The sequence below is a fragment of the Andrographis paniculata genome, unplaced genomic scaffold, assembly GCF_009805555.1.
Source record: "Andrographis paniculata isolate CXL003 unplaced genomic scaffold, ASM980555v1 Contig52END, whole genome shotgun sequence".
In the NCBI taxonomy this organism is placed as follows: Eukaryota; Viridiplantae; Streptophyta; class Magnoliopsida; order Lamiales; family Acanthaceae; genus Andrographis; species Andrographis paniculata.
In genome coordinates, this window is record NW_026137587.1 from 7521463 (window position 1) to 7548070 (window position 26608).

General features: G+C 38.7%; 8 protein-coding genes across 13 annotated transcripts; 5 read left to right on the top strand and 3 right to left on the bottom strand.

Moving 5' to 3' along the window:
* The first annotated feature begins 36 nt into the window (after window positions 1-36).
* LOC127254447 (GPI-anchored protein LLG1-like) lies at window positions 37-795 on the top strand. Its single transcript, XM_051279539.1, has 3 exons — window positions 37-169; window positions 263-301; window positions 422-795. The coding sequence occupies exons 1-3, from the start codon at window positions 37-39 to the stop codon at window positions 793-795; spliced, it is 546 nt and encodes a 181-aa protein (XP_051135496.1).
* On the bottom strand, window positions 303-2956 carry LOC127254158 (putative pentatricopeptide repeat-containing protein At3g23330). The gene has a single exon (XM_051279089.1). It carries the CDS (start codon window positions 2904-2906, stop codon window positions 906-908), a length of 2001 nt encoding a protein of 666 aa, XP_051135046.1. The 5' UTR covers window positions 2907-2956; the 3' UTR covers window positions 303-905.
* Window positions 2957-3711: 755 nt separating this feature from the next.
* LOC127254162 (late embryogenesis abundant protein At3g53040-like) lies at window positions 3712-5379 on the top strand. 2 transcript variants are annotated; one of them, XM_051279101.1, is made up of 2 exons: window positions 3712-4962; window positions 5048-5379. In XM_051279101.1, exons 1-2 carry the CDS (start codon window positions 3829-3831, stop codon window positions 5162-5164), a joined length of 1251 nt encoding a protein of 416 aa, XP_051135058.1. In that variant the 5' UTR covers window positions 3712-3828; the 3' UTR covers window positions 5165-5379. The 2 variants fall into 2 exon arrangements, with proteins under 2 accessions (XP_051135058.1, XP_051135057.1); XM_051279100.1 differs by having other exon boundaries at window positions 3713-4962; window positions 5059-5379.
* Window positions 5380-6830: 1451 nt separating this feature from the next.
* On the top strand, window positions 6831-10309 carry LOC127254159 (uncharacterized). 2 transcript variants are annotated; one of them, XM_051279090.1, is made up of 4 exons: window positions 6831-7014; window positions 7879-8953; window positions 9051-9917; window positions 9995-10309. In XM_051279090.1, the coding sequence occupies exons 2-4, from the start codon at window positions 7919-7921 to the stop codon at window positions 10022-10024; spliced, it is 1932 nt and encodes a 643-aa protein (XP_051135047.1). In that variant the 5' UTR covers window positions 6831-7014; window positions 7879-7918; the 3' UTR covers window positions 10025-10309. The 2 variants fall into 2 exon arrangements, with proteins under 2 accessions (XP_051135047.1, XP_051135048.1); XM_051279091.1 differs by lacking the exon at window positions 6831-7014 and adding an exon at window positions 7052-7197.
* A 113-nt stretch (window positions 10310-10422) lies between these two features.
* Window positions 10423-12808, bottom strand: LOC127254167 (receptor homology region, transmembrane domain- and RING domain-containing protein 1). 4 transcript variants are annotated; one of them, XM_051279107.1, is made up of 5 exons: window positions 12688-12808; window positions 12295-12485; window positions 11978-12208; window positions 11006-11398; window positions 10423-10937 (listed from the first exon to the last, which is right to left on the bottom strand). In XM_051279107.1, the coding sequence occupies exons 2-5, from the start codon at window positions 12407-12409 to the stop codon at window positions 10837-10839; spliced, it is 840 nt and encodes a 279-aa protein (XP_051135064.1). In that variant the 5' UTR covers window positions 12410-12485; window positions 12688-12808; the 3' UTR covers window positions 10423-10836. The 4 variants fall into 4 exon arrangements, with proteins under 4 accessions (XP_051135064.1, XP_051135066.1, XP_051135067.1 ...); XM_051279109.1 differs by lacking the exon at window positions 12688-12808 and having other exon boundaries at window positions 11006-11224; window positions 11303-11398; window positions 12295-12527; XM_051279110.1 differs by lacking the exon at window positions 12688-12808 and having other exon boundaries at window positions 11006-11224; window positions 11303-11395; window positions 12295-12526.
* Window positions 12809-12817: 9 nt separating this feature from the next.
* On the top strand, window positions 12818-16154 carry LOC127254165 (rRNA (cytosine-C(5))-methyltransferase NOP2C). The gene is made up of 9 exons (XM_051279105.1): window positions 12818-12960; window positions 13232-13376; window positions 14047-14137; window positions 14306-14515; window positions 14604-14845; window positions 14945-15076; window positions 15675-15742; window positions 15853-15914; window positions 16007-16154. Exons 1-9 carry the CDS (start codon window positions 12818-12820, stop codon window positions 16138-16140), a joined length of 1227 nt encoding a protein of 408 aa, XP_051135062.1. The 3' UTR covers window positions 16141-16154.
* LOC127254164 (uncharacterized) lies at window positions 16098-21995 on the top strand. Its single transcript, XM_051279103.1, has 11 exons — window positions 16098-16229; window positions 17141-17783; window positions 18037-18114; window positions 18790-18831; window positions 18923-19028; window positions 19408-19472; window positions 19550-19588; window positions 19695-19802; window positions 19909-19996; window positions 20955-21001; window positions 21805-21995. Exons 2-11 carry the CDS (start codon window positions 17181-17183, stop codon window positions 21877-21879), a joined length of 1251 nt encoding a protein of 416 aa, XP_051135060.1. The 5' UTR covers window positions 16098-16229; window positions 17141-17180; the 3' UTR covers window positions 21880-21995.
* Window positions 21996-22785: 790 nt separating this feature from the next.
* On the bottom strand, window positions 22786-26220 carry LOC127254163 (aspartate aminotransferase, mitochondrial). Its single transcript, XM_051279102.1, has 10 exons — window positions 25885-26220; window positions 25500-25585; window positions 24767-24973; window positions 24533-24638; window positions 24309-24413; window positions 23998-24170; window positions 23619-23778; window positions 23336-23431; window positions 23146-23240; window positions 22786-23060 (listed from the first exon to the last, which is right to left on the bottom strand). Exons 1-10 carry the CDS (start codon window positions 26065-26067, stop codon window positions 22994-22996), a joined length of 1278 nt encoding a protein of 425 aa, XP_051135059.1. The 5' UTR covers window positions 26068-26220; the 3' UTR covers window positions 22786-22993.
* Window positions 26221-26608: the final 388 nt, after the last annotated feature.

Sequence of the window (26608 nt, forward strand, 5' to 3'; positions counted from 1 at the left end):
AGAAATTGAAAAAGGACAAGAAACGGCAAGGCAACAATGGGTTTGAAACGATCCTCGTTGCATTTGTTTCTTCTCTTTCTTGTCGTCGCCTTTCATCTCGCATCTTCTTCTTCGTCCCACATTTCATGTAGCCATCATATTTCAGCTAATTCAATAATATTTGTTTATCGTGATAATATTTTATGTTAAATTGTCGATCAATTTATGCCTATTCATATTTTTTATCGATCCTTTTTACACACAGATGGAGTTATCACGTCAGATGGTAACATTGGTCGTTCCCTTCTACAACAAAAGACAAGTAAGACACAAATCGTCTTCATACCTTAAAAATGTTCGATTCCATTAGAAACTCGAACGAACAATAATATATTTTTATATAGAAAATTATCGTATAAATAACTTCGTCGACATATTGCAGCTTGCAACGTCGACTTCGAGCACATGAACTACACGGTGATCACGAGCCAATGCAAGGGCCCAAACTACACGCCCGACCGGTGTTGCCCGCCTCTAAAGCAATTGCTTTGCCCCTACAAAGATCAGGTAAACGACCTCAAGAGCAACTGCGCCGATACCTTTTTCAGCTACGTTAATTTGTACGGGAAGTACCCGCCGGGACTCTTTGCGTCATTGTGCAAAGATCGAGAGGAAGGCCTCTCGTGCGACGGGGTCGACGCACAATCAAACCCACAAGCTACAGCAAGTTCCGCCGTCCCGGTTATTTCCCCGACCTCCTCGTCGTTGTACACGTTCGTCGTTGGTCTCCCGTTGTTGCTCGCCATTTACATGTAAGTAGTGTTGTATCGAAACATTGCGTCAATTTTCGAATATTGATCGATCACATTTTCGATCCGCGCATTTGGATGATACGATTCCTCGATAGCTCCGTCGGATTTTCATTGTCACAAGGTTACGCTATCTTCAATCAATTCGAGAACACACCCTTTGTGTTCTATCTGTTCCGTAAGAACTTGCAGAGCTTCGTTTATTCGATCGTAATCCGGGTGGCTCTCATCACCCGACGCGAAAACGTGCGACTCGTATCGAACTTCGATCCAGCTGCAAGCGGCTTCCTTCTTCATTCCCTTGTTTCTCATCTTCATTCTCATCTTCGTCGCGTCTTTCCATCTTCCAGCCGCGGTATAAACGTTCGATAACAGAACGTAAGCGTTTACGTATCGAGGATCGATCGCGAGCATTTCTCCCGCAACCTTCTCGGCTAGCTCGACTTTCTTGTGCACTCGGCAAGAAGACAACAATGTCGACCAAATCGCCACCGTTGGTTTGATGGCATCCATCCCGCGAATGAACTCGTAAGCCTCGTCTAATCTTCCCGCACGGCTGAAAACATCTGAGACTGCCGCGTAGTGTTCGATCTGCGGATGGATTCCGTAATCCTCAACCATGCTTGCGAAATACCCGCGGGCTGTATCGACCAATCCGGCATGGCTACACGCGGTCAAGACCGCGAGAAACGATGCGGAATTCGGTTCGACTCCTTCCATCGACATTTTCTCAAAGAGCAAAACTGCGTCGTGAGCCTGACCGTGCGTCGCATAAGCCATTATCATCGCCGTCAAAGAAAACGCGTCGTGAAACTCCATTTTATCGAAGATCCACCTCGCCGTCTTTATGCTGCCGCACTTCGCATAGATGTCGACAAGCGAACTCGCAACGTATATGTTGTCCTCAAAACCCCACCTGATTATATAGCCGTGGAGCTGCTTTCCCAAACACATCGTCGTCAGGTGAGCGCAGGCCGGCATTATGCTCGAAAATGAAATCGCCACTGGCTTGAAATTCGCAGCCAGCATTTCCCGGAACAGTTTTAATCCGTCGTCGAACCTGCCGTTCTGCACCCACGCAGCTACCATCGAATTCCAAGAAACACTGTCCTTCAATGGCAGCGCGGCGAAAATGCAATACGAATCCTCCGGTCGGTTGCAATTTGCATACATATCGATCAAACTGCTGCCCATGAACAACCCTTTGTCGAAGCCACACCTAACAGCGTATCCGTGGATCTCTTTTCCTTTAACAATATCGACGTTGCGGGCAATGATGGGAAGAACGGTAGACAGAGTGAAGGAATCGGGCTTCACATTGAACCTCACCATGTCCTTCAATGCCGACAATGCTGCTGAGGAGATCCGGTTCTGTACAAGTCCTCGAATCACAGTGTTCCATGAGACAACATCTCTAACTGGCATGGCTTCGAAGATTTTACTCACACTGTCTAATTCATCCCTGCTTCGAACATAGAATTTCTTCTCGCTGCCATTGAAATCCAAGCAATTCTCCAGCGAATCTCCCTCGTTTTCATTTAAATGAGAGCCTACATATGTCTCTACACCATTATATTTAAATCTAAGCTTTCGTTTCTGTTGAGGCATTTCGTCGAACACATTGCGGGCGTCCATAGGCGGCTCCAATTTGGAGTACATGTTCATCAGGGAATTTCCGGTGAAAAGGTCGCCATCGACGCCGTGCCTGACCACGCATCCATGAACAGCCCGGCCGAGGCGGAAATCTCCTAAATCGGCGCAGGCTTTGAGCAGAAGAGGGAACACGTTCGGATCGGGAGTTATCCCAGAGGTCCTCATTCTGTTGAAATAGGCGACGGACTCGACGGAATTTCCGGTGGAAGCGCAGCATTTAATCATGGATTTCCATGCCTTTTTGGGAGGGATTTTTCGGAAGGAGTTGAAGAGTGAGAGGCAGTATTGAAGGAGGCTGAAATTGGTGTAGATGGAGAGGATAATGGCTGCAGAAGAATCGGGAAAGGAAACGATTGCTGGTTGAAGTTTGATGACACGGGCGTGTAGCTGCTTGGCCTCGCCGGCCGTTCTGATGCTCGCCGGATTGTTCAGAACCGCCCAGAGGTTTCGGGCGGCCCCCGCCATGGTTGTACCAGTAATACTTTTGTGTGCACGATACTACGGAGCAGCTAGGTTCTGTCTGGTTACCGTTGGTTTTAAAATCGGTTTTAGGTATTTTATTTATGATGTAAAATATAGTATATAATTAAAAATTATATTATGTATTTAAATGTTTTAAATTTTATAAGAATACTTTACAACAAAATAAAATTTTATACGATATAAATAAATATTATAACTAGTTTAAATTAATTTTATATAACTTTTTATAATATATATGAGATAAAAACAGAAAATCTTAAACGAATGTATTATGTAATATTTTAAAAAATTGAAAAATATATATCAATTAAAATCTAACACTAGATAATAAAAAACATATGGTCTGTTTGTTTGATTTTCTAAATTTATTGTTATTATTTAACTGATAATCAAATATACTTGAATTAATTTATTTAATTAATATTTTATTTAGATGAATAATTACACTGATATAAATAATTTAATAATATAATCTATATTTAAAATTAATTTTTATTATTTACATATATCAATATTTTAATATAGATAGAGGAAAGTCCGAAAGTGGACATATATATTAATGATTAATGATGATGAGGTGCTCTGCTGGGTATGTGCCTGTGCCAGTGACTGCCACGTAGTATTCTGAGAACAGAAGTCAGCTGGCTATATGGCTACTCACACATACACCTAGACCAATACCTGACACGTGCCATGCATATGGCTCCTCCTTCCGCACTTCTAAGTTCCATCTCTATCCAATTCCTCTCTCATCTCTATTATATTTATATTTATATTTATACCCCTCCATCTCCTAAAAACTACATCTTCCTCGATTCATATTCTCTGCTTCTCCTACTCTCATTGCATATTCATAATCATAACCATATCAGCACACTCTGCTAATTAATTAATTAATTAATTAATGGCTTCTCAACAGCACCGGCAACAACTTAGGAGAGACGAGGATCATAATGTAGACGTCGTGGAGAAAGATAGAGTCCCCAAATTGGCCACTCATTACGAGTCTCTCGCCGTCAAGACCACCTCGCCGGAATCCGACCAGAAGAAGATGGAAACGTCTTCTTCCCCTTCCTTGGAGGAGATCTCCGACTTGAGGTCGCAGGCGCAGCAGAATTCAATCGACGCTGTAATGGCCGCCGAGAACCGCTACCGGAAAGCCAAGGATTTGGGACTTATTGCCGACGATGGCAAGGACGTAATTTCACACTGGACGGAGGGAGAGCCTCAGCCTGTCGAGGGTAAGGATGTAATTTCTAACAAAGGCAGTCGTCTGGCGGATACTAAGGCGGGGGAGGGTAAAGATGTCATTTCGGCCAAAACTGAAGCTTTGAAGAACGCGGCGGCGGAGAAGGGCCAACAAGCGACGGATAGCGTTTCGGCGATCGGGCAATCCGCCGCCGTCCAGGCTGCGGCGGCGAAGGACAAGGCGGCCGACGCTGCCAAGAGCGCCGCCGAGTACGCGGCGGAGAAGGCGAGGGCGGCGAAGGACACGGCGGCGGACACTTCTATGACCGCCGCCGAGTACGCTGCGGAGAAGGCGAGGGCGGCGAAAGACACGGCGGCGGACACTTCTATGACCGCCGCCGAGTACGCGGCGGAGAAGGCGAGGGCAGCGAAGGACACGGCGGCGGAGACTACAAGATCCGCTGCTGGGTACGTCGGCGAGAAAGCTGCGGCGGCGAAGGATGCGACGGTGGAGGCCGGGAAGGGGGCGGCGGGATACGCCGGAGAAACAGCGGCGAAGGTGAAGGACCAAGCCGCCGCGGCCGGCTGGGGCGCGGCGCATTACACTCTGGAGAAGGTTGCCGCCGCGACGAAGACGGCGGAGGGCGTCGCGTCCAGCGTTGCTGGATACACCGGCGAGAAGGCGGTGGCGGCGAAGGATGCGGTGGCCGGGGTGGGGCAGAGTGCGGTGGGGTACGCCGGGGAGAAGCTCGCGCAGGCGACGGAAGCCGTTGTTGCGGCGGAGGAGAAGGCGGCGGAGTACGCCGCCGAGAAGAAGGCGGAGATGGACAAGAAGACAGCATCCCAAGAGGTACGTAAAATGACGATCCTACCCCTCCTGGGAAATAACTAGTTATAAATCTATATATATAATTAATTAATGCAAGACTGTTAAGAGGCGGTGCAGGTGCAGCAGGCCGCCGGAGGAGTTGGCATGGAGGAGACAGCCGCTCCGGCGGAATACGGCGGCGGAGGCGGCGGAGGGATTGCGAAAGCAATTGGGGAAACTATAGTGGAGATCGGGCAAACGACGACGGACCTGATAGCAGGTGAAGGGATATTGGGCGATAGTGATCGAGTGAGGAAGAACAAATAATTAAAACGAGGACAGGTGTCCTGTACGGACAAATAAAGCTGTATAGAGTTTAGTCTTGTACACAACATGTATTCTGTTTTCTTGTCGATGTACGTTTCAATTATGCAACGTATTTTATTTTATTTTATTTTATATTCGAGTGCTGACTCATTTCGATTATCAATTTAAAGAAACTATGGTACATATATAATGGAAGTTAAAGTATACATTGCATCTACAAAATAGAAAATTCAATTATGAATGTAAAAAAGATTAAAGAGAAAATGAGTTCAGTTTTAGTGAATTAATTCTCTCCTTTCTTGTAAAAAGATGCAGCATTTGGATCAAGAAAATTAATTTAGTTTAGATCATTATATTTTTTTTTTGATAAAATAGAGAAAAAAAAAATATATATATATATAGCAATTTGAATGAATTATTAAAAAAAAAAGAGATAAAAAAGGAACAATTAATACATTAGAATTTATGATTAGAATTTTTTATTTTTATTTTTGGTAATTTTTTTTTAAATAATAAATTAGATGTAATCTTCTAATAGTATTTTAAAATTTATTATTATTATTATTTTATTTTCCCACTTTTTTTTTTTATTTTTCTAAAAAGAAGCAAATTATTGAGGCTTTTTTAAGTGGAAAAAAGGAGATGCAAAGGGACAAAAGCATATGCCCAAATACATTAATGTTGAGGTGTACAAAATTTTGCCCTATTGAATTGTAAATGATTAAAAGTAATTATACGCTAATATATTATAAAATTATAGTAGTATATTAATTGTAAAATTTATATTTATTCTTTTATAGCAAAAAAAAAAATGTGCCTTAGAATTTATAAAGTATATATAAAAACAAATTCATGATATTCAATAACTATTTTACATAAAAAAAAAAAAAAAAATAAATAAACTTATAAAATATCATATTCAATAATTATATTCAAAATTTCAATAATAAAATACTAAATTATAATAAATTAGTTCAAATTTCAAGGAGATATGCATGGAAATGATAAGGATGCATGTGTGGGGTAGGAGGGACTATGACTTTATGGGTCCTATAATTAAATGACATTCACATGATCCTCTCCTCTCCTCTCCTCTCCTCTCTAAGGTCCAAACATTTATGCGTCTGGTACAACTGGCGTACTCTTCTCAGATTTTCATGCACTCAATTTTCAAAATTCCTGCTATTCTTTATTGCACCCCACCCCCCACCTAATATATATTCCTTACTACGTCTGTTATAAAAATACAAATTGTACTCGCACTAATTAATTATTTTTATATAATAAAATACCATCTTATTAAATTTCATTTTTAAAAGAGCCTTGTTTATTTAGAGTTAAAAGTGGGCATAATAATTATTCATATTTTTTAATTTATTACATATTGTCAATAATCATTGTGGTTTAAAATAAAATTTTATACAATAATATAATAAAATAAATAAGTTTCCTATAATATAATAGTAAGGTATTTATAAGTAATAAATTCCACTTGATCATGACTGAGTATAACTAATATGTATACATGCACCTATTACTTATATATATATATATATATTATACAGTCACATGGTAAGCTACTGTTTTGCTGTCTCTGAATAACTGAAAACGAGTCACTATAAAATTAATGACGATAATCAATCATTCCATAAGCTTGCGAGTATGCGCTGTGGAGTACGCGACGCGTTTCGACAGGATTCTCTGCAGGAGTGAGTTCAATTGTAAAGCTCTTTCAAGTTTCGAGATTCCTCGCCGTCCGTCGCGAAGGTGCTGCTGCTGCTCTTTTTTTTTTTTTTTTATTTCTATCTGTTTCTACTGTTGCTTGTTTGGAGGAGTATTTATTGTGTTCACATCTTTGTTGGCGGCGTCGGAGTTTTTTGAATGCGGACGGTGAAGCTTTAAATTGATGAAAGATGTTGTGGTTCTGTTTTTATTGAATTTCCGCTTTAGGTTGGTAGCCGGATCCCTTTTAACAGTTTACTATGTCGAATTGTAGCATAATTTTGAGATTTTGCGTCATATTTATTCGCAACGAGTATGTTTTTAGTGATGCAGAATATATTGTCAATCTTATGAGTTTTTTTGTCAGATTGAGTAGTCAAAGGTGCAGATCTTAAATAGGTGGGTGTGTACGTGTATTTAAGATAGTAGTTACTGGTTTTAGAAAATCGATTGGTAATCAATTAGATTATGGAAGGACTATACCCAGAATATCTGTTCTCTTCTTCCACTGGAAATATGTGTTGTGTGTGTAGTTTACGTGACAAATAGGAGTTTAGATTATTGTTGCCCCTGAATGGATCAATAGCAATCTTCAATTGAAGCTCGAGGAACTCCTCGGAATCTGTGTAGTGCTTACAGACTAATCTGTATGTGCGTGTGTATACACCCTTTTGTGGTTGTGCGTGTGGATAGATTGCTATGGATATCTGAGTTTGTTTAATCCTTCGAGTGCTACAGTAGCCACGAGGTTGTAAATATATATATATATATATATACTTACACATTCTGTAAGCTGAAGGTTTGCAATAATGAATCAGAACGGGTATTTTAATGATTGATTAGACTTAAAATTGTTGTGTTGGTGTATTAAAATTAGCTAACCATTTTAGATTCTCGTGTTGGCCACAGGTGAAGAAACAAGTTGTGTTCATATCGGTTGCTGCAGTTGATGCTGGTGAAGAATGTCATGGAGAACAATTTGTTGAATTTTGATCAACCGTTTTTATCAGTAAGAAGAAGCACACCTGCATTGCCGCCAGAACAGAGAGATACTAGGAAAACCAATGTTTCTCACCCTGCTATACCGCGCCTTCCTCCCCACAGATCCGAGCTAAAATCTGGTCCCATTAGGAATCCTGGTTTGGTGCCATTTCTGTGGGAACAAACTCCCGGTCGTCCTAAAGAAGAGGCAAAACCTGATAATCAGAACCATGATAGACCTCCAAAGCTTCCTCCTGGGAGATATGTCAAACCTAATAAGAAGGATGGTGATAAACTTTCGACAAGTTCTAGTGTTGGTAAGAATGAAGCCGTTATTGCTCCACCTAGTGAAAACCAGAGGAAAACTTTAGATGTCTTTGATGAAAAAATCAAAGTTGTTGAGAGAAGTAAAGGGATGACAGTAGAGAAGGAGAGTTCTGATTCTGGGGATAGTGATGCTTTTGTGGATGCACTGGATACACTCTCGAGAACAGAATCCAATTTCTTGAATTGTAGTATTAGTGGCTTACATGAATTGGATAATTTGGATGTGGACTCATCTGGAATCTTTTCGACGGATCGACAAGCTCAAAAGTTCATGATGGATAGGTTTCTCCCGGCTGCAAAGGCAATGGCTTCTGATACAGTTCATTATACTCCTAAAAAGCAACCTGTAGTTCAAGATCAACCGAAAAAGATAGATAAAGGAGTAAATCAATACAAGCCATCGCTACGATATGGACCTAGTTTTGCAAAGAGGTATTCTGAATATTGTGAAAATGAAGAGGAAGAAGAAGAAGATAGTGAAGAAGATGATGATGATGATCATCAGGCAAAGTTGCCTTCTGCTTGTGGTTTATTACCCCGGTTTTGCTTTAAGGGTTCCATCGGCCGCTTAAATCCAGTTCCTGGAATGAGTGTGAGGACCCGAGCACCAATATCTTCTGATAAAACACGGCTTAGGTCGTCATCCTCGGGTTCTTGTAGTGAAATGGACAATGAGGTAACATCTCTGTTTCTGCTACCGAGTTTTCAAGTTAAAGTGCATTTACTAAATTATGTGTGCTTGTGTAATTTTTTTCATTGTGTTGTTTGAGCAGTCAAAGAGCAACATATCCAAGAATCTCTTTTTCGAAGAAGCTCAACCAGCTGAGTTCATCGAAAGAAAGACTCCATTGAGAAATGCCAAGGAACAATTCGAGAGTCGTATCACAGCAACATATAGCCATGCAAATCGCCCTTTTCTTGAAACAAAAGTGCTCAGTGGCTCAGAAGAACAAAAATATGCAATCGATAATGATTCAAGTCAATATGGAAAGGGCCTCATATCCTTTCAGGAGGCGTTGGCTGATCAGGACAGTCTAAAGAAGCCGAATTCAGGAAGTTGCATCACGGAGAAAACTCTCTATATAGATACCGTACAGAATCTGGAATCCCCGAACCGGACGTTGCACACCAGTGATACACAAGACTCATCGGGACTTCCTAGATTGGACCAAGATCATGAGATCACTACTAAAAAGATCGATCGAAGCCATGTAGCAGATTCAACAGCCATTGATTCAAAAAGGTTGGATGATGTAAATGGAGAGGAGAAACACCTGCCCAATGCTCACAAATGTGATGGCTCGATTATTTCCTCGTCATTCGATGAACCAAATGGAGAACACATGATGGAGACACCAAATGCCTGGCTTACTACAGGAACTACAGAACCTGTAAAAACAGCCACAGAGAATCTCAAAAACCAATTACCGGGAAACACCGATCTCCTCACTCCTCCACCCTTACCCAAATCTCCATCTGATTCTTGGCTTCTTCGTACATTACCTTCCATCTCGAAGAATTCATCGAAAATTGCTCAAAGCCATGGTCCAGATGCTCCTATAAAGGATGTCAAGTGGGAAACTATGGTTAAAGCTACGATTAGTACGAAGCTGCAGCCACGCCATCTGCATGGTTCAGTGGTAAGATTATTTGTTACACTTAAGTGATCCGATCATTTTTTGTTCAGGCTCACGTTGTGGCACATATTGTGTATCAGGGAATGCTGGCAGCTATACCTGAAGCATAGTGTGGAAATGTGGTTTCTTGAAATCCCGAGCCTTTACGAGTTGTTCGGTAAGTAAGTTATCTTTCTGCAGCTTTTGAAGTCAATTCTTATATTGGTTGCCTTGAAGTTACACATTGCTTTTCCCTACGGTGGGTTGCTCGCTGGTGGTTTGGATCCCTTGTTTAGTAATGATATTTGAATAAAATCACAATGGGAATACTCCTGTGATGGGGTCAACTCATATCTACTGGTAAATCTGTGTACAAAGAAACATACAATTCAATGCAGTAAGTTTTTTTATTAATAGTTGACCTGGCTGAATTTTAAAACACGTTACATATAGTTGACTTGAAGCAGCGAAGTAAAAAATGCATTTGATTAGAAATAATAATAACTAGAGGAATGTGCATTGGGGGGACTAGCGATCAATTTTGCTTTTCTCTGCTTCTGGGATAATATATAAATAACTAACATTCAATAGTACTACTACACAGCAGAAAAACTTCTGGAACACAAAAAGGTGCATTAAAATACATGTATGCAACAAGCTTTCAAGGCCACATTTCCAGTAGACATTCTTAGCATTTGCTTCTTTTAGCAACTGCATGCTTCTCCCAGAAGCCTCGATTTCTCTCCTTGTACCATTGTTTTTTCTTCACCCAAATCTGTTTCAGTAATCTCGTGATAATCTCAGGCGAGAGGTTTAGTAAAGTCTTAGTAAATTAGCACAGCCGACAAACTGACGGACTCTGGTTGATATGCTGCGAAAGAGAATCTCGCAGAAACTAAAACCTCAGCAGTGCATGGTAGGCCTCTCTATCTTCTTTGGTTGGTCACTCTGAGGATACGATTCCAACCCGGGCATCGTGCTTGCAAACTGGGCAGAATGTAGCCCATTTTGTCAACCACGAGTTCACGCAGGTAGCATGAAATACTGCAAGAAAGCAACTTCAAAGCTCATCAATATTATTAAGTATTGCGCACGACAAGAATGAAGCTCACCATGGTTGCAGGGAAGCAGCTTTAGATTCTCCCTGTCTTTGTAATCCTCGAGACAAATCGCACACGTCTCTCCCACATGGCCAGTTAGATTAGCCGAGTAATACATGATGCAGGGAATAACATCCACTTCTTCGCCTTCCATAACAATAGGCCCCGGCTGCTGAATATGATTCCACCTGTGGTTGAACGAGAAGAAGACCATAACCAGTAGGGTTATTACTGCAAGGACAGAAATAAACGATATAACCAGCACTGTCCAGGCAGTTTCATCAAGAAACGACGCTATGCAACACTCGCCTCCCTTGGCTACAGCCTGCTCTTTTAGGATCTCCCCTACTGCATTCGACACAAACACGGCATGTATCCATATTCCCTCAGAACTCCCCATCACTGCTTCATCAAGAAAAGAAACAATGCCATTATGCTCTGCAACCCCAAACCGAATCGGAAATTGCAACATGATATTCAATATAACAAAGAGAAAATGGGCAATCACTAGAAACTCCAGGTATCCCGACACTTAATTTTACAGATAATATTGTCCCTTTGACACTTAATCACTAGCAGATGAAGAAGCTTAAAATTAAAGGAACATTGCCATGAAACCTATTAAAAGTTGGTTCAATGATTTCGACTCAAACACTGGGGAAGTATACACCATAGAGAATGGACATTGAAATTGTTCCTACATCCTAACAAATTATCATAATGCCTTGCTTTTTATTACGTGTAATATATACTTCAATGGTTTCGCCCTTGATTTATCATTCCATACATTTTTCATTAGTTTTTCTGGTTCCTTGTAGATTTCTAGGTTTATTTGGCATTTATTTTATCCTTCAAATCCGAACAAAACCTAGACATCACTAGAAGGAAGATGAAGATGAACTTTTAACAAAAACACACCAAATTCACAGTCAAAAACCTCAAAATTTTCATCCAACCATAGCAATGGCTAAGCACAAGCCTTACTTGAAATGAGGTCCTGATTGTGCTCATCATCGTAAACAATGGCCGCTCGAAACCCCGAATCCTGCGCATGCCTCACCTTCTCCTCAAACGCGCATCCTCCTCTCACAATTAGAGCAATCCTCTCACTCCCCGATTCGCTGTACTCGACTTCATTCAGCAACGGCGAACAGGCGTCGATTGGATCCGCCAACCGCAAATCCCCGCAGATTGCACTGCCGTTCAATCCTCCAGCTGCAAAAAAGATGAAATAAAATCAGATAAAAATAACAAGTCACTATCAAATTCCGAAACGAGAAAATCGATCGTGTAGTGCCTACTGAATCTGGCAGGGGAGTCCGGGAACGAAGTGTAAACGGATTTGAGCTGGACGACCGAACAGCTGCGATTGGTCAGACAGCAGAAAACAAGTGCGCAGAGTAAGAATTTGCTCATTTCATCATCATCAAATTCTCGACGGATTTCTTCCACTCAGTTTATCTCCTCCATGATTCCCTCGCCCGGCGGCCAACTGTTTACGTAAGTTTTGCGTCGGTCAATCTCAATTATCAGACTGATCGATTAATAATTTATATTTATCATTATTTCACTCTCGGCCCTTAATTTCAACTTCAGTTCATTTTGACCCCATACTTTTATTTTTTCCATAATTTTTTGTTAAACAAATTTTGATTTTATTTTATAGAAAAAAAAAAAAAAAAATGGAACTGTGCCTGGACAATTAAGGGGAAAACCCCCGCCGCCGCCGCCGCCGCCTGCTGCCGCTCCGCCACCGTGTTGTATTTTGATGCAATCAGCGCAAACTTTTCCTCGGTTTTGTTCTTTATCCCTAATTCTCGCCATATGCTTCAGACCGGGGATGAGGAGGTGGTGATGGAAAGTTCCTCCAACCTACCGCTACCGGAAGCCTTTCTGAATTTTCTCAACCAGAATGGTTTGGATCCTTCAATTTATGCTGCTACTCAATCCATCCCTCGCTACATTAGGTGCGTGTTTCTAATATTCGGGAGAATAATTTTTTGTTCTCTGAGCCCGGGTATGTTTGTGTGTTCTTTATTTGTTGATTTCGTTATTGGTGCTTCGTTTTGGAAATTGAACTTATTTGTTTATTGATTAATGAATTGTGATCTTGGCGACACCTTTTGAAGTAGGACGTGGAGTGCTAATTTGTTGTTACAGATTGGGATAAAATCTGTAGTTTTGCTATATGGAAGATTGTGATAATGTATCTTATTTTTACTCTTTTTTTTTTGGAAGATTAAAACCAGGGTGTGAAGATCGGATTTCAGAAATTGAAGCTGAAATTAACTGTGAGCTTAGAGAAGTGTATTGGCTGCCAAATTTTTATTGTCTTCCACCTGATGTTGGAATAGCTAGCACAAAGGCCTATCAAGAAGGACAGGTGATAAATGTGGATGTTTAGTTCTTACTCGATGGTATATATGAAGTTGGATGTCTTGCAATGGATATTGTTTGGTTTAATTCTTCTTTGCACGTGAGGAAAAAGATGATAACTTCGAAAACACTTTTATGACAGACAAGGTTTTTCATATATATGTGTGTGTGTGCGCGCATGCCTGCATAATATATGGCAAGAATTGAGAAGATGATAATGCATGATTGGCCCTAAATTTATGTAACGGGAACTGGGAAGATAAAATCTTTGTTAGAAGTTTTCTCGAGCAATTGAAAGTTAAAAACACTCCTAGAAGTATGCAATGACAAACTTAGTGTGGAATGTCACAATCTTGGGACTTAGGATTTTAGTATGAGCAAAAGGGGAATAAATCCATACGGTGCACGAGATTTTGATGGTACTTGTATCTTATTGCTTACCTCAAAAAACATTTTGGTCCAAATGCGGCATGTGCATCCAGTACTTTGGTTATATTTTTATTATGCTATTGCATTGTTTTCCATCACAAGTATTGGCTATTTGTTTCACCATCTCTCAACCCCAATAGGCAAGTTATCGCACTAGACTTTACATGTTAATGAAAGTTGACAAAAATGTTTCAAAAAATACCTCTTTAAAAACTAAATAAATAAAATCATATGGTTCTATCATATAGGTATACGGCATAGATGCTGCTTCTGGAGCTGCTGTTTCAGCTCTGGGTGTGTCACCGGGAGACCATGTCCTTGATCTCTGTGCAGCCCCAGGTATGTGCTTCTTACACATTATATTATATGGAAAATCGTATCACCTAATTTTGATTAAAATTTCATTCTTTTGCACATGCTCTAAAAAGTTTGTGGCAGAAACAGTTCTCACGGTCATATGCATTTCCTCAACAGCCCTTTGCTTTATCTGTCCTGTCTGTTTTGCAGGAGCTAAACTTTGTATGATCTTGGACCTTCTTGGCGGTTCAGGTTCTGTAACTGGTGTTGATATCTCTAGGCATCGATTAGCAGCTTCTCGAACTATGCTTCAAAAATACAAGCTTGGTGAAAGATGTCGACTTTTTGTTGCTGATGGAACAAAATTCTCCCTTATTCCAACGAGGGTTCTGGAAAAATCTAAATCATGTATTGAATGTGGTAAATAAGTTAACTTCGTCTATTTTGAAATCGTTCTAGTGTTCGACATTATGGTTGTTGTAACATGAAAGAAAATCATCTTCAATAGGGAATGCTGAGTTGGAAGAAAATTTTGAGATATTCAAGGAGTGGACTTCTAAGAAACCTTGGAAAGAAAGAAAGAGGATAGCTAATTCTAGGAAGAAGAATATTACATCTGATAAATCATTACATATTCAAGATCCAGAGTTGATATTCTACGGGCGTCATTCTGGGGTTGCTGGTTTCAGTAAAAGTGATGTTTACCAAGATGTAAAGGACCATGAGTTTTCACTGTTTGGCTATGACAAGGTATGTGATAGTCCGTGGTTCTCTTCTTGCAATTTATTTTTTTACTATCCTGTCTTATATTCTCCGAAAAGACTGCCAAGTAGTTGTAATTTAGTTCAGGTCCTTGTGGATGCAGAATGCACACACGATGGTTCAATTAAACATATCCAGAAATTTGAGCAATGGGGATGGGAGACACTTTCACGCCGAGTACTTGATGCTGAAAGAACTGATGACTTGACAGCTCTTCAGGTATGCATATCTTCTCCTCTTCATTCCACAATTTGTCATTTTAAAATTATTCTTGTGAGGGCTGATTGTTATTGATTGAACATTGGAAAAAATAGTGAACTTTATTGAGGATTCGATGAATACATATATGCCTATTTACATGGACTCAAGACATATTAAATAAAAGACTAAAATATAAATTAAAATAAAATAAAACAGAAGCCCACCCTTGAGTCGTCAACCTTGTGCCACGATTAAATCTAAGTAAACTCAGTCATTCTTTCCTTGTCTAACTCTTAACATAAACTATAATATCGTCTGACCTTATATCAGTTATTAGTTTGCCTAGGCTTTGAAAGGAAGTGTGTGATTTGTTTCGTATAGTTTTATCTTTTCTACATCTTTTAACAGATACAATATTTTGATTTTGGACTCTTGGGAAAGCATAGTAGTTTTTGGCAGAGTTCACATTGCTCTCCTTTTAAAACTTTCATCGAAATCTGTTTAGTAATTCAAATGCATCAAGAAATTAAAACAAATGTCCACCTTACCCTTTTTTGGTCATTTTTTCACTTCAGTTTCTGTGTGTGTTCTTATGCTAAAAGAAGGTTACTTGCAGTTAAAGTTGCTAACGAATGGCTTCAAATTACTCAAAGTAGGCGGATCCCTTGTCTACAGCACCTGCAGGTGCCTCTCGAAGAATCTTCTGATATTTGCAAAGCAAGCTTTTAGTCTTTTTTTTTTTGTGATTGCTCTTAACTGCGAGCTTTGTTTTCACCATGTGATTGAATGAACAGCTTGACAGTTGCTCAAAATGAAGATGTGGTAGAGAAATTCCTTTCGCAAAATGCATCTGCTGGTAGGTCCTGTTTCATCGTTCCTCATAATCTATAAATATGTTTGTTTCTGGGAAATTGATAGTGAGTCATATTTGTGTGTATTTGGTGACAGAATTGGTGGAGATAGAAGCGGGCAAGAATTGGCCGTGTGGTGGAGCAAGAATACAAAAGACACTAAGGTTTGATCCATTGACATCATCTACCAGTGGCCTTTTTATTGCCAAGTTCAAAAAAATAGCCATCTGACGTTCAACTCTGGCCATAGAGACTTTCTTAGCGGGAAGAATTGCTGTGCAAAGGTTTATATACTGAGTTGGTTAAAGCCAAAGATCTATGTAAGATATTATTAATGGAGTATCAATTATTTTACCAATCAACAATATATACGGATGTCAATGAGGCTGGTTCGGGTCTAAAAAAAATTGTTTTGGGGCGGGACATGGATTTTAAATTTTAAACTCGGGTTCGGGGCAGATTGCAGGCTTTATTAAAAATTCAGCCCATTCCGGATCGGGACCGAACTCGAATATTGTAATAATTATTAAAATTAATATATATATAATATAAATTATATATTTATTTAAAATTAAAATATAAAATGAAATTTTAATTCTTAAATTAAATTTGTTTTTGACGTTTCTTTCTTTAATTCTCTTCGCAACAACGCCTCTCTACCACTGTTACTGTAGACTACCAACTAAAATTTATTTAGTGCTTTAACACTTATTTTTTAAATATTAAATTATTAAAATAAATTATATTTTTAATTTATTTTTAAAAATTTTAAAAGAAAAATTGGGTAAGCTCTGAACTTGGAGCTTTCGGGGTTTCGAGCCTGCAAAATCTATCCCGAACGCACCGAGTTGGCATCCATAACAATACATAGTTCACAATTTGTTTTGACTCTCAATGCTCATGGCAGTTATTATACTCTCTTCATGTTTAAAATAATAATAATAATAATAACAATAACTTAATTATGAGGTTTTAGTGTTGATTTTAATTTTTTTATTTAAATATTATTCTAATGTAATTAGTGCATTATACTCTCTCTGTGTCGTTACTGTCGTAAAAAATATATATTATAGTTTTTCTTAATAAAAAAATATATTTTTTCATCCTTTTTTAAGAGAAATAAAATTATTTTTAGAAATTGTTTTTAAAATGGGTCTTCAGAGAGAGACAGGAAAAAATACAAAACCCTTTTTCTCGTTAAAACTAAAACCCCACTCCATATTTTGCACAGTGCTCTTCTTCAGATCAGCGCTTCCCTTCCCAACGCAACAATGGCGGCATTCAGACACTTGATGCTTTCTCAAACTGGTTGCCGCCGCCGCTTGTCCCCGTCGCCACCGCACCTCCTTTCTCTTCTCCGCCGCCGCTTCTCCAACGAACCGGCGCAACCGCTTCCCAATCCCGAGCCCAGCGACGATGCTCGGAAATCAACACCTATCCAGCCCGTTTCGTATCCAGTTAAGCCTAAACCTCCAGTCGCCGAGGAAATTCACGAGGAATCTCCTCCTGAAAGGGCGGCGTCGTCGGCTGTTCCCCCGGAAGCTCGATCGTGGACCCGAGATGAAATGCGGTACATGAAGGACGCCCCTTCGATTTCGCCGGTTTCATACGCCGCGCGGACTGCGCCGCTGCCCGAGGCACCAGTGCCGGCGTCGGAAAAGGAGGAGGAGAAGGGCGATGGGAATGCGGAGCTGGAGAGGGAGAGGAGGAATATTGACGAGTACAGGCGGCGGGTAGTGCACAGATTTGCAGATGAGGAGGAAGATAGGGCTTTGCCGTTTCCCAAGCTGATTAAGGTGGAGAATAACGATGAAAGCAGTAAGAAAAAAAGTAAGGCTATATACGATCTCAAGGAGGCTATTAAGCTCGTCAAGGTCAGTTCTTTTTGTATTTAGATTTGTTTCCTATAGGAAGAAATCTGTGAAATATACCCAGTCTTTGCTTTTTGAGAATTTTAGGAATGAAATGCAATCATTAAGTTAATTAATGTAATATTGTATGTAATTGACGTGAAATTGGTGGGTGGTTTAAGGAGGTATTACAGTTTCTATATGATTACATATTTCATTGCCTAAGTCTTCATATTAGTAACTTCATATGATGGATGACATGTTTGCAATTGCTCAGGGTAATTCCAGAATAACCTTCGATGAAACTTTCGAAGCTCATGTTAAAATGACCCCGGAATTGCGAAGAACTGATCTGGTATGTTTGTCACTTGTTTCTTGTATGATAATTTCAAGGACAGTCGGGTGCTCTATAACTGAGGGCATATGGAAATTAACTTTTTCTGCGATCACTGAGCTTTTGAGATTGAATAGTTTAGGCATACCTCGCTTCTTGTAGTGTACATCTGGCAACGAAATTTATTTTGTATCTTTAACAGGATGCTTTTCTTTTCTTTGTTCGACTTGACTGTGTTGCCTTTCCACTATTTTATATTGTGCTACATGCTGCTTCTGCTTCTGCTTCTACATTGCATATTATTAAATGTATTCTTAGATATTAGGCAGCTGATCTATGTGCTGTGCTTCTGATTGAGTAGTGATATCAAACTGCACCCTTTTCAGTTTTTGCTGGGGACAAGTTCTTTAGGTTTGGTATTACAAATTTTAATAACCTGGAGAATATTAGTTATAAGCTCGTTATTGATTATTAGAAATGTCTGGACAAGATCTTTTGATCATTTATAGGCTGACTGAAGATAATAGTCTTCTTTCGGTGGCTAGTTTCTGTAAGAAATGACTTAAATCATTGTAAAATGACATTTGGCAAGAATTGAATTTTATTTTTTTTGGATCCTAAGTTACGAAACTGGCACATGCTTGTAAAATGTCACAAGGAGGATCATCTTTAAACATTTCTTTTTCTGAACTGCAGAAACTTAATAGTTTTGTGCGCCTTCCTCATGGTTTTGGTAAGGTATGATGCTGTATGATTTGACCATATAAATATTCACCAATTCTATATTTGCTTCCATATTGTATTATCTGATGGCTGAAGATCTTATCAGACATATCGGGTGGCTGTCTTTGCGGAAGGAGCTGCTGCAGATGAGGCCACAGAAGCTGGGGCCGATATTGTTGGCGGCCCTGAGCTGGTGGAGAATATCCGAACAGGTGATGAACTATTGTTCTTGTGACACCATATTGCTATATTGAGTAGTTATGAGCATTTAATGTGATAAACATACCCTGCTCTGATTGTGTCCTTGTTGGAACTATATTGGCATTTGACAAGTTATTGAACACATAATTTTTCTGAGAATCATTGGATTGTGCTTGTTTCTGGCATCCAAAAGCTAAACCAATTATCAAAGTTCACTGCTATTGCCATTATTTGTTCTTTTCCTGTTATACTTCATTATGTTACGAGTTTGCAACTCAAAAGAATAGATCTTGGATCAGGGCTCTTTTTCCTTTGGAATTCTAGAAGAAATGTGTAAAATAGTCTATGAATGTGGGTTTTGATGGGAATAGTGGTTTTGATTACATGCAGGTCAAGTCAAAGTAGATTTTGACAAGTGTATTGCTACTCCATCCATGATGGAGCATGTGAAAAAGGTTTCTGTTTTAAATTTATCTACTTTGCAGTTAGCATGTTCTACTCAACGTTTGTCTAACTGTTTTATCTTGTGCAGTTATCAAGAAATCTTAAACAATTAATGCCAGACACCAAGGTGTATATATATATATATATATGTAATTATATATTTTCCTGTCAACACCTTATTGTTTAATTCGCCAAAAATTGTAGAAATATCTAATGAGCTTGTCAAAGTGCAGAAAGGTACTTTGACCAATAATATATCTCGGGCTGTCAAAGAAGCAAAAGAGCAGAGTGTTCAATTCAAGAAAGACAAAACTGCGATTGTACATGTAGGATTGGGGAAGGTATGATTGTGTTCTACCGTTCTATTTTATTCTATTTGTGATTGTTTGTTCACATACACATGTTTTATTTCTAATACTTCGATTGTAAATAACATACAATTTGCAGCTTAGTTTTTCCGAGGATGCTTTAAGGGAAAATGTTGGTGCTTTTGTAAATGCTCTTTTGCTTGCAAAGCCAGCTGGTTTGAAAAAAAGTAAGTCAGCTCCATTTTGCATTTTCAATTTCATTGTATGCTATTTCTTTTGCAGTAGAACTGGCCACTCACTGGTTTCTATTTACTCTGGATGGATGAATCTTCGTTGGAAACTAATTTTATATATGTATGATTGTACAATTTCTAGTTTTTTCATGCTACTAGTTCACTATAATAAATGATGTTGTGGCAAACCATGTTTGTTAATTATATCATTGTAAATGTTTGAAATAGGGTTATTTCTAGAAGTTCCAAAAAAATTATAATATGGAAACTACGCATGGATGGATTTCTTGGCATTGAGGATACTTTTTTTTTGGTTTACATTTATCTGACTTAGCTCTGGAATTTTATTATATGTTTCCAGTCTCATTTTACTTATTCTTATATGGATGGAAAAAGTTCGTTTTTCGACCATCCTTCTCATGTCTTGAATGTTGAGTGAGTTTTCTATTTCCAATTTGTGAATCTCCAAGTGGATATGTATTGCCAGCAAGCCCTTCAGGAGAAAGAAAGTAGAAAATAGAGTTGATTGATTAAGCCCTTTTACATATTAGGTATGTTTTTATGCACAATGTGTATATCATCTGCCAAGCAGCTAATAAGTGTAACGATATTAAGGCTGTATGGGTTCTACAATTGTTTCCTGATTATACATTTGAAACAAGGATCTTACTTCCTGATGGAAGGAAGTATGACACTATGCCTAACTCTGTGATTATCCATATCTGTCTGCAGGATAAACTATTCTATTTTCGTTAAATTCGTGTACTTTATGATGGAAGGATAATTACATCCAATGGCTGTATTTTTATAGGAAGTGAACTGCTTGCTCTTAAAACTGAATGAGAACTATCATGAGTAGCTTAATTGTGCCTAAGATAGCATAAGTCAGTGTTGGTAGGAGGTTTATAACTGCTCTACTGCTTAATCAAATTTCCTGCTGTACTATTTGCAGGTTCCAAGTTTGCTGGGTATATCGATTCCTTCCATATCTGCAGTACGGTAAGCCTATAAATTAGATTTCTGTGTGTTGCTGCTCTAAATTAGATATTAGATTTGTTTGTTAGATAGATTATCTAGCATTACCTATATATATATGTATATATGTGTGTGTTTGTGTGTGTGTATTCTCTTCGAATGAAAAAGCATATTCTTCCCCCTTTTTCTCTACAATGCGAGTGGAATCATTACATCTCAATCCTAGTAGCATTTGGTTATTAATTTAGTCCATAGTTGGTATCCCGTGATAATATCGTTGCACATAGATTTCAAATATGAATAAACATAACATAACCGTGGTTGCTTCTAATTATGAGAAGGCAGGTTTTGCAAATGGGTTATAATAGCATAACTTGTTATGTTTCATGAAATCTATACTTGTTACTCAGAGAAACTTGAGATTAGAATGCAAACACTAAAATATGTTAGTGTTACGGCATTCAAAACTTCATAAATATATAAATATTTCTCAAGTTTAAATCATTTTTACTAATTCCTAGTTCCATATGCCATTTTTATTCACAAATCAAACCTCTGATAATAAAAATGAAGCACAGCTGGTGATATAAGATTTTTTACTGTACTACAAGTGTTTTGTGTAAACTTTTCTGTTACATATCGGAAACCGAAGTCCATTCTTTTGCACAGTGCCATTGGCGGTCTGTTGAATGAATTGTATTAAGCCTTGGGCATGCATGTTTTAATTCTTCTTTTGTTAGCAATAATAGCATGCAATGCATACTGGGAATCAGATCTATCTCTGATCAAAGGAATAATAAAATGTGATGTGTGGTGAAATTGTGCAGATGGGAAGTTCCTTCCGCGTATCTATACAATCCCTGTCGATGGCTGCCGATCGCATCAACAGATTGCAGCAATGATCAAATTTTGCTGATTCATTCTTATCTTCATCGTCATAATCATAGTATGTTTTGTTGTACCCAAATCCTATCTTTTCTTTGATTTGTTTTTAATGCTGAGCTTACTTTGCTTTTCAGATTTCATTGCATATCTAGCTATTATTATTTTTATTATCAATCTATATGATGCGATGCGATGTAGCAACTCAAGTGTCTTTTCCCTTGCTACACTGCTACCCTAGCCTTTTCACTTGGTGATATTTGTGTTGTAATAATAATAATAATTTACAGTGACATGATATTTTATAACAAACAGAAATAATAAAACAAGAATTCGGATGGGGAGAACAGGAATACTATAGATAATATAAAAACAAACAATTGTTAGATTTTTTATAAATTAATAAACTATATATATATATTGTATTAATATCTGTATATTATATATGTTTTTTAATATTTATGAGAAATGTACGCTTAAATAAATAAAATTTATACAAAACTTACTTCGTTACCTTCAAGTGACTTTTTGGAGGAATTTTAGTAATTGATATTGTATGATTTTACCAAATTTTTTATTTATTCTATTTCGGTTCAAGATTATCATTTAAAATTGGTCAAGTTCCTACTACATATTTCGTGACTTCTCTTTCTATCTCATGATTCTAACTCTGCACACATACATCAAGTTTTTTTTTATCATATAAAAATATGCACTTTGTGAAATCAATCCTAATGAGGCTTCCTTGTGAAATGTGTAATTTTTTCATTACACTAGTGACCCACCCTACTATTTATTGTTTATGAAATTTTCTGAAATTTCAAACTTCATTCAGGCTTCCTTGCTTGCATTCAGACAGTTAAATATATATATATATATAGAAACTCCAAACAATGTATATATAAACTACAAATATAACAAAAACCTTGTAATAAGCAATTCCAATGGTTAGTTCATTCATAAATTATTATTATTATTAGTCCACCAAAAATGATAAATAACATTTCTGAAATCAAGAGGAAGCTATCATCTCCTGATTCCATTTTATTCAGTCTCCTCATGTTATGTTATGTATCAAAAATGAAGAATCATCATCATCATCATAATTTCATAACAATTCACACACCTCTAACCTCATTTTGTGACCTCGTGTATAGCCTTAGCCAAGTACCCGACGTTGCCCGTCGTCACTCCAGCCATACTGCATTACAACACACATACATCGTAAGATTGAGTACACGCCGTAGTACTTATCGGGTGAGGGCCAAAAATGATGTTAGTTATACCTAATACGGCCGTTGCGAGTCATGTAAATATGGAACTCCTTTGTTAGGCGATCTACTTGCTCGGGTGTCATTCCACTGTAGCAAAACATGCCAATCTGATCCACAAACGCTTCGATCTATGAGCTTCTCTAAATTTAATGAATTGCACGAGCATATGAAATTTATTTATGCCGGGAAAAGCTAGCTGAACCTGCTTGGTTATGTGCTCCCATGAGAGAGGTGAACCCAACTTCTCGAGATTTTCTTTTAGGGCAGTTCTCATTCCAATTATTCGATCCGCCATTCCCTGGAAAAAGTGCCAATTGTTAATAACTAGTGACAAAATTGTGAAGCCTCTTTGCATCAGGGAGAACCTTAAGGTTTACTGTTGTGTTATTGTGTATGGTTCAGTCTCTAATTAAAATTTTAACCACAACATCGTGCAACTAGTGTTTCCACCACTGCATTGTTAGTCTGTAAGTTTAGAGACTTACTTTTACTTCCTTGAGCCACAGGCTTTTCAGGCTGGGATCTCCGAGAATGGTGGAAACGATGTGGGCGCCATGAACAGGTGGGTTACTGTACATGGGCCTTGCAAGTTGCTGTAACTGGCTCTTCACTGCCACGGCTTGTTTCTCGTCATCGCAGACAACACTGCGATGAAGATAAAGGAATGAGACTATGAGAGTAAAGCATAAACTGACTAAATATGTAGCGATGTCTAAGTTAAGCATTTGCCTAGAGAAATAAGCTCGGGTTCTAGAACATTATCTGATAAGTGACTGTTGATAATTACAGTAATCATTTTGATTCCGATCTAGTAGTATATAAATCGAATGCAGGCGAAAATTTCAAATATATTTGGAACATTACCTGAGGCAACCAACTCTCTGACCGTAAAGTCCCATGTTCTTTGCATATGATTGGGCACAGCCTATTTGATGGCCATCTTCGAGGAAAATTCGAATAGCCTTTGCATCTCTTTCTGGATCACCACTTGCAAAACCTTGATATGCCATATCGAAAAAGGCAAAATGTCCTTTAACCTGAAGATATTACCTAATTAGCTTGTTTGCATATAAACAACATGCATCGGTGGTCCACAACGCAAATATACACAAGAGATTCAAAAGAAATCACAACGAAAATACCTACGAAACCAAAACTTAATCAAAGAGTTTCACCTTCATTTGGTATGATATCTCCTTCCACTGTTCTTCTGTTGGATCCACTCCAGTTGGATTATGTGCACAGGCATGAAGCAGGAAAAATGATCCATTGGGAGCATTCTGTGACAAAGAAATGAAATGGATTTTTTTTTATTAAAAAAAAAAGCCTAATTACATTCTTCAACAAAACATGCAAGCAAATGAATTCCAGTCCAGCCTATCAGAGTGATATGTTGTACCTTTATGTCATCCATCATCGAAGCAAAGTCCAAACCCCTCGATTCTGGATGATAATAGTGGTATGTTCTCTGAGGAACTTGGGCATCCCTCCAGATGTTGTGATGACTGCAAGTATTTCAGTAAGTCAAAAATTTATCGAACTATTAAGAATCTAAACAAACTACAAAAATGTTCATGCAATTTCAAAGAGAATTTTGAAACCGGAAACAAACAACTTGTGAACAAATACTTACTTAGCCCAAGTCGGCACAGGAATGTATATTTGCGAATCAGGGGAGAAACGCTTCTGGAAATCCGCAAAGAGCCTGCATGCACCAGTCCCCGAAAGAGCTTGCACTGCAGCAATACGTTTGTCTTTGATCAAGCCGGAATTCTCCCCATAAGCCAGCTTCAATGTCTCCTCAACCATCTTTACGCTTCCGCCCATTGGAAGATATTCCCTTGATGAATTAAAGTTCACTAACTCACGATCCATGTACTTCTAACCAAAACAAGGAACACCACTCCACACCACACCACAGATCTAAATCTTGTTTATCCAACATTTCACCTTCTCATTAGAAATTTCATTTTCCAGATATTATAGCTTATTTACTTCAAGTGTTCTGAAAAACAAGGAATAAACCATCCACCAATCGTATCCCTATCTACTCTAAAGGAGGAATCAGAATAGCAAGTGTAGATAAAAAGCTTCGACCATAGGACCACTGCATAGTCAGTCAGTGGCACCCAAAAAAAAAAAGCATCAAATTATTAAATTACGCATTGCCTGACATCTACTCAGTGACTTGATGCAGAACTCTTGGATGGCTATGGCGAGCCAACATAACTATTAACAGTCCAGGCAGCCAATTTCTTCAACAGAAGTACGATCGTAGCAGTGATCAAAGAAAGTATTAACTACGAATATCATACAGCACATCGTAAGAGATCGGATCGAACCAAAAAAAAAAATCAGAAACTCACATATTAAGACTTCCGGCGATCCTCCTTTCCGCTTCTCTGACGCACTCAAGCACCACCGGCTTTCCATTATCGTCACGATAAGCGCCCTAGCTCACAAAAACAGGATCAGACGACAATGAACACAACTCGATCATCATTTAAGTTTTACTAACGAAATTCCGAAGACGTAAAACAACTCGGCAAAAACTCCACAATTAAGATCACAACAGAAGAACTCCGAACATTAATAAGCAAACCAAACTCCACACACAGTCAAAACGTTCAGCCAAAAGCACCAACGCCTAATCAAAATGACTTCCCAAAACTCCTTAAAACAAACTGCAAAACAATAGAAAAGCCAAAAAAAATCACTCTTCCTCAAATTTAGCAACTTCTAAATACTCACAACGCCGACGTTAACTTTCTCCGGACTAGGATCGGCAAGGAAAGCTTCGGTAACGCCGAGAATCGGATCCTTGGCAGCCGGCTGCACAGCGCTCCACCACGCCGTGGACATGGATCTCACAGCTCCGCCTGCACCAGAACCCGATATGCGACCCGAAAGCCCGGCCCGAAGCAACTGCGCCATTGGAGAGTATTCCTTCCTCCCTTCCTTCACTGCGGACAGACAGAGGCGAGCGAAATTCGGAGGCCAGAAAATAAAACGACAGCAAGGACCGGGTGCGATGCTCCCGGGATACTTATTAATGACTCCGACACTTCTCGGAAAGCGTGGTTTCGGGTTGGCCGTTGGGGCGGTGTAGTAATGATAAAATTAACAAAAGTCGCTGATATATCATAGCGCTTTTGCCTTGATATGTAATTACGGGTTTAGCCTCACAGGTAGGTGAGGTTCGGAAGGGTATAATGGGTATTTGATTGGGAGTTGAAATGTTTTATTTATTCATTTACGCAAGTCAAACGCAGTGAGAGTCAACTAGCAAATAGCAATAGCATGATAGTGTATGCTAATTGCTATGTTATTAGCATTATATCTGTATATTTAAATATTAATTAAATTTTTATTATATTGTAAAAAGGTCCGCCATGGTCAAACACTAAGTCAAATAGCTTTTATTTTACAACACGGTCATGTTTTCAATTTTTCCTTTTTTTTTTTTTATCATATA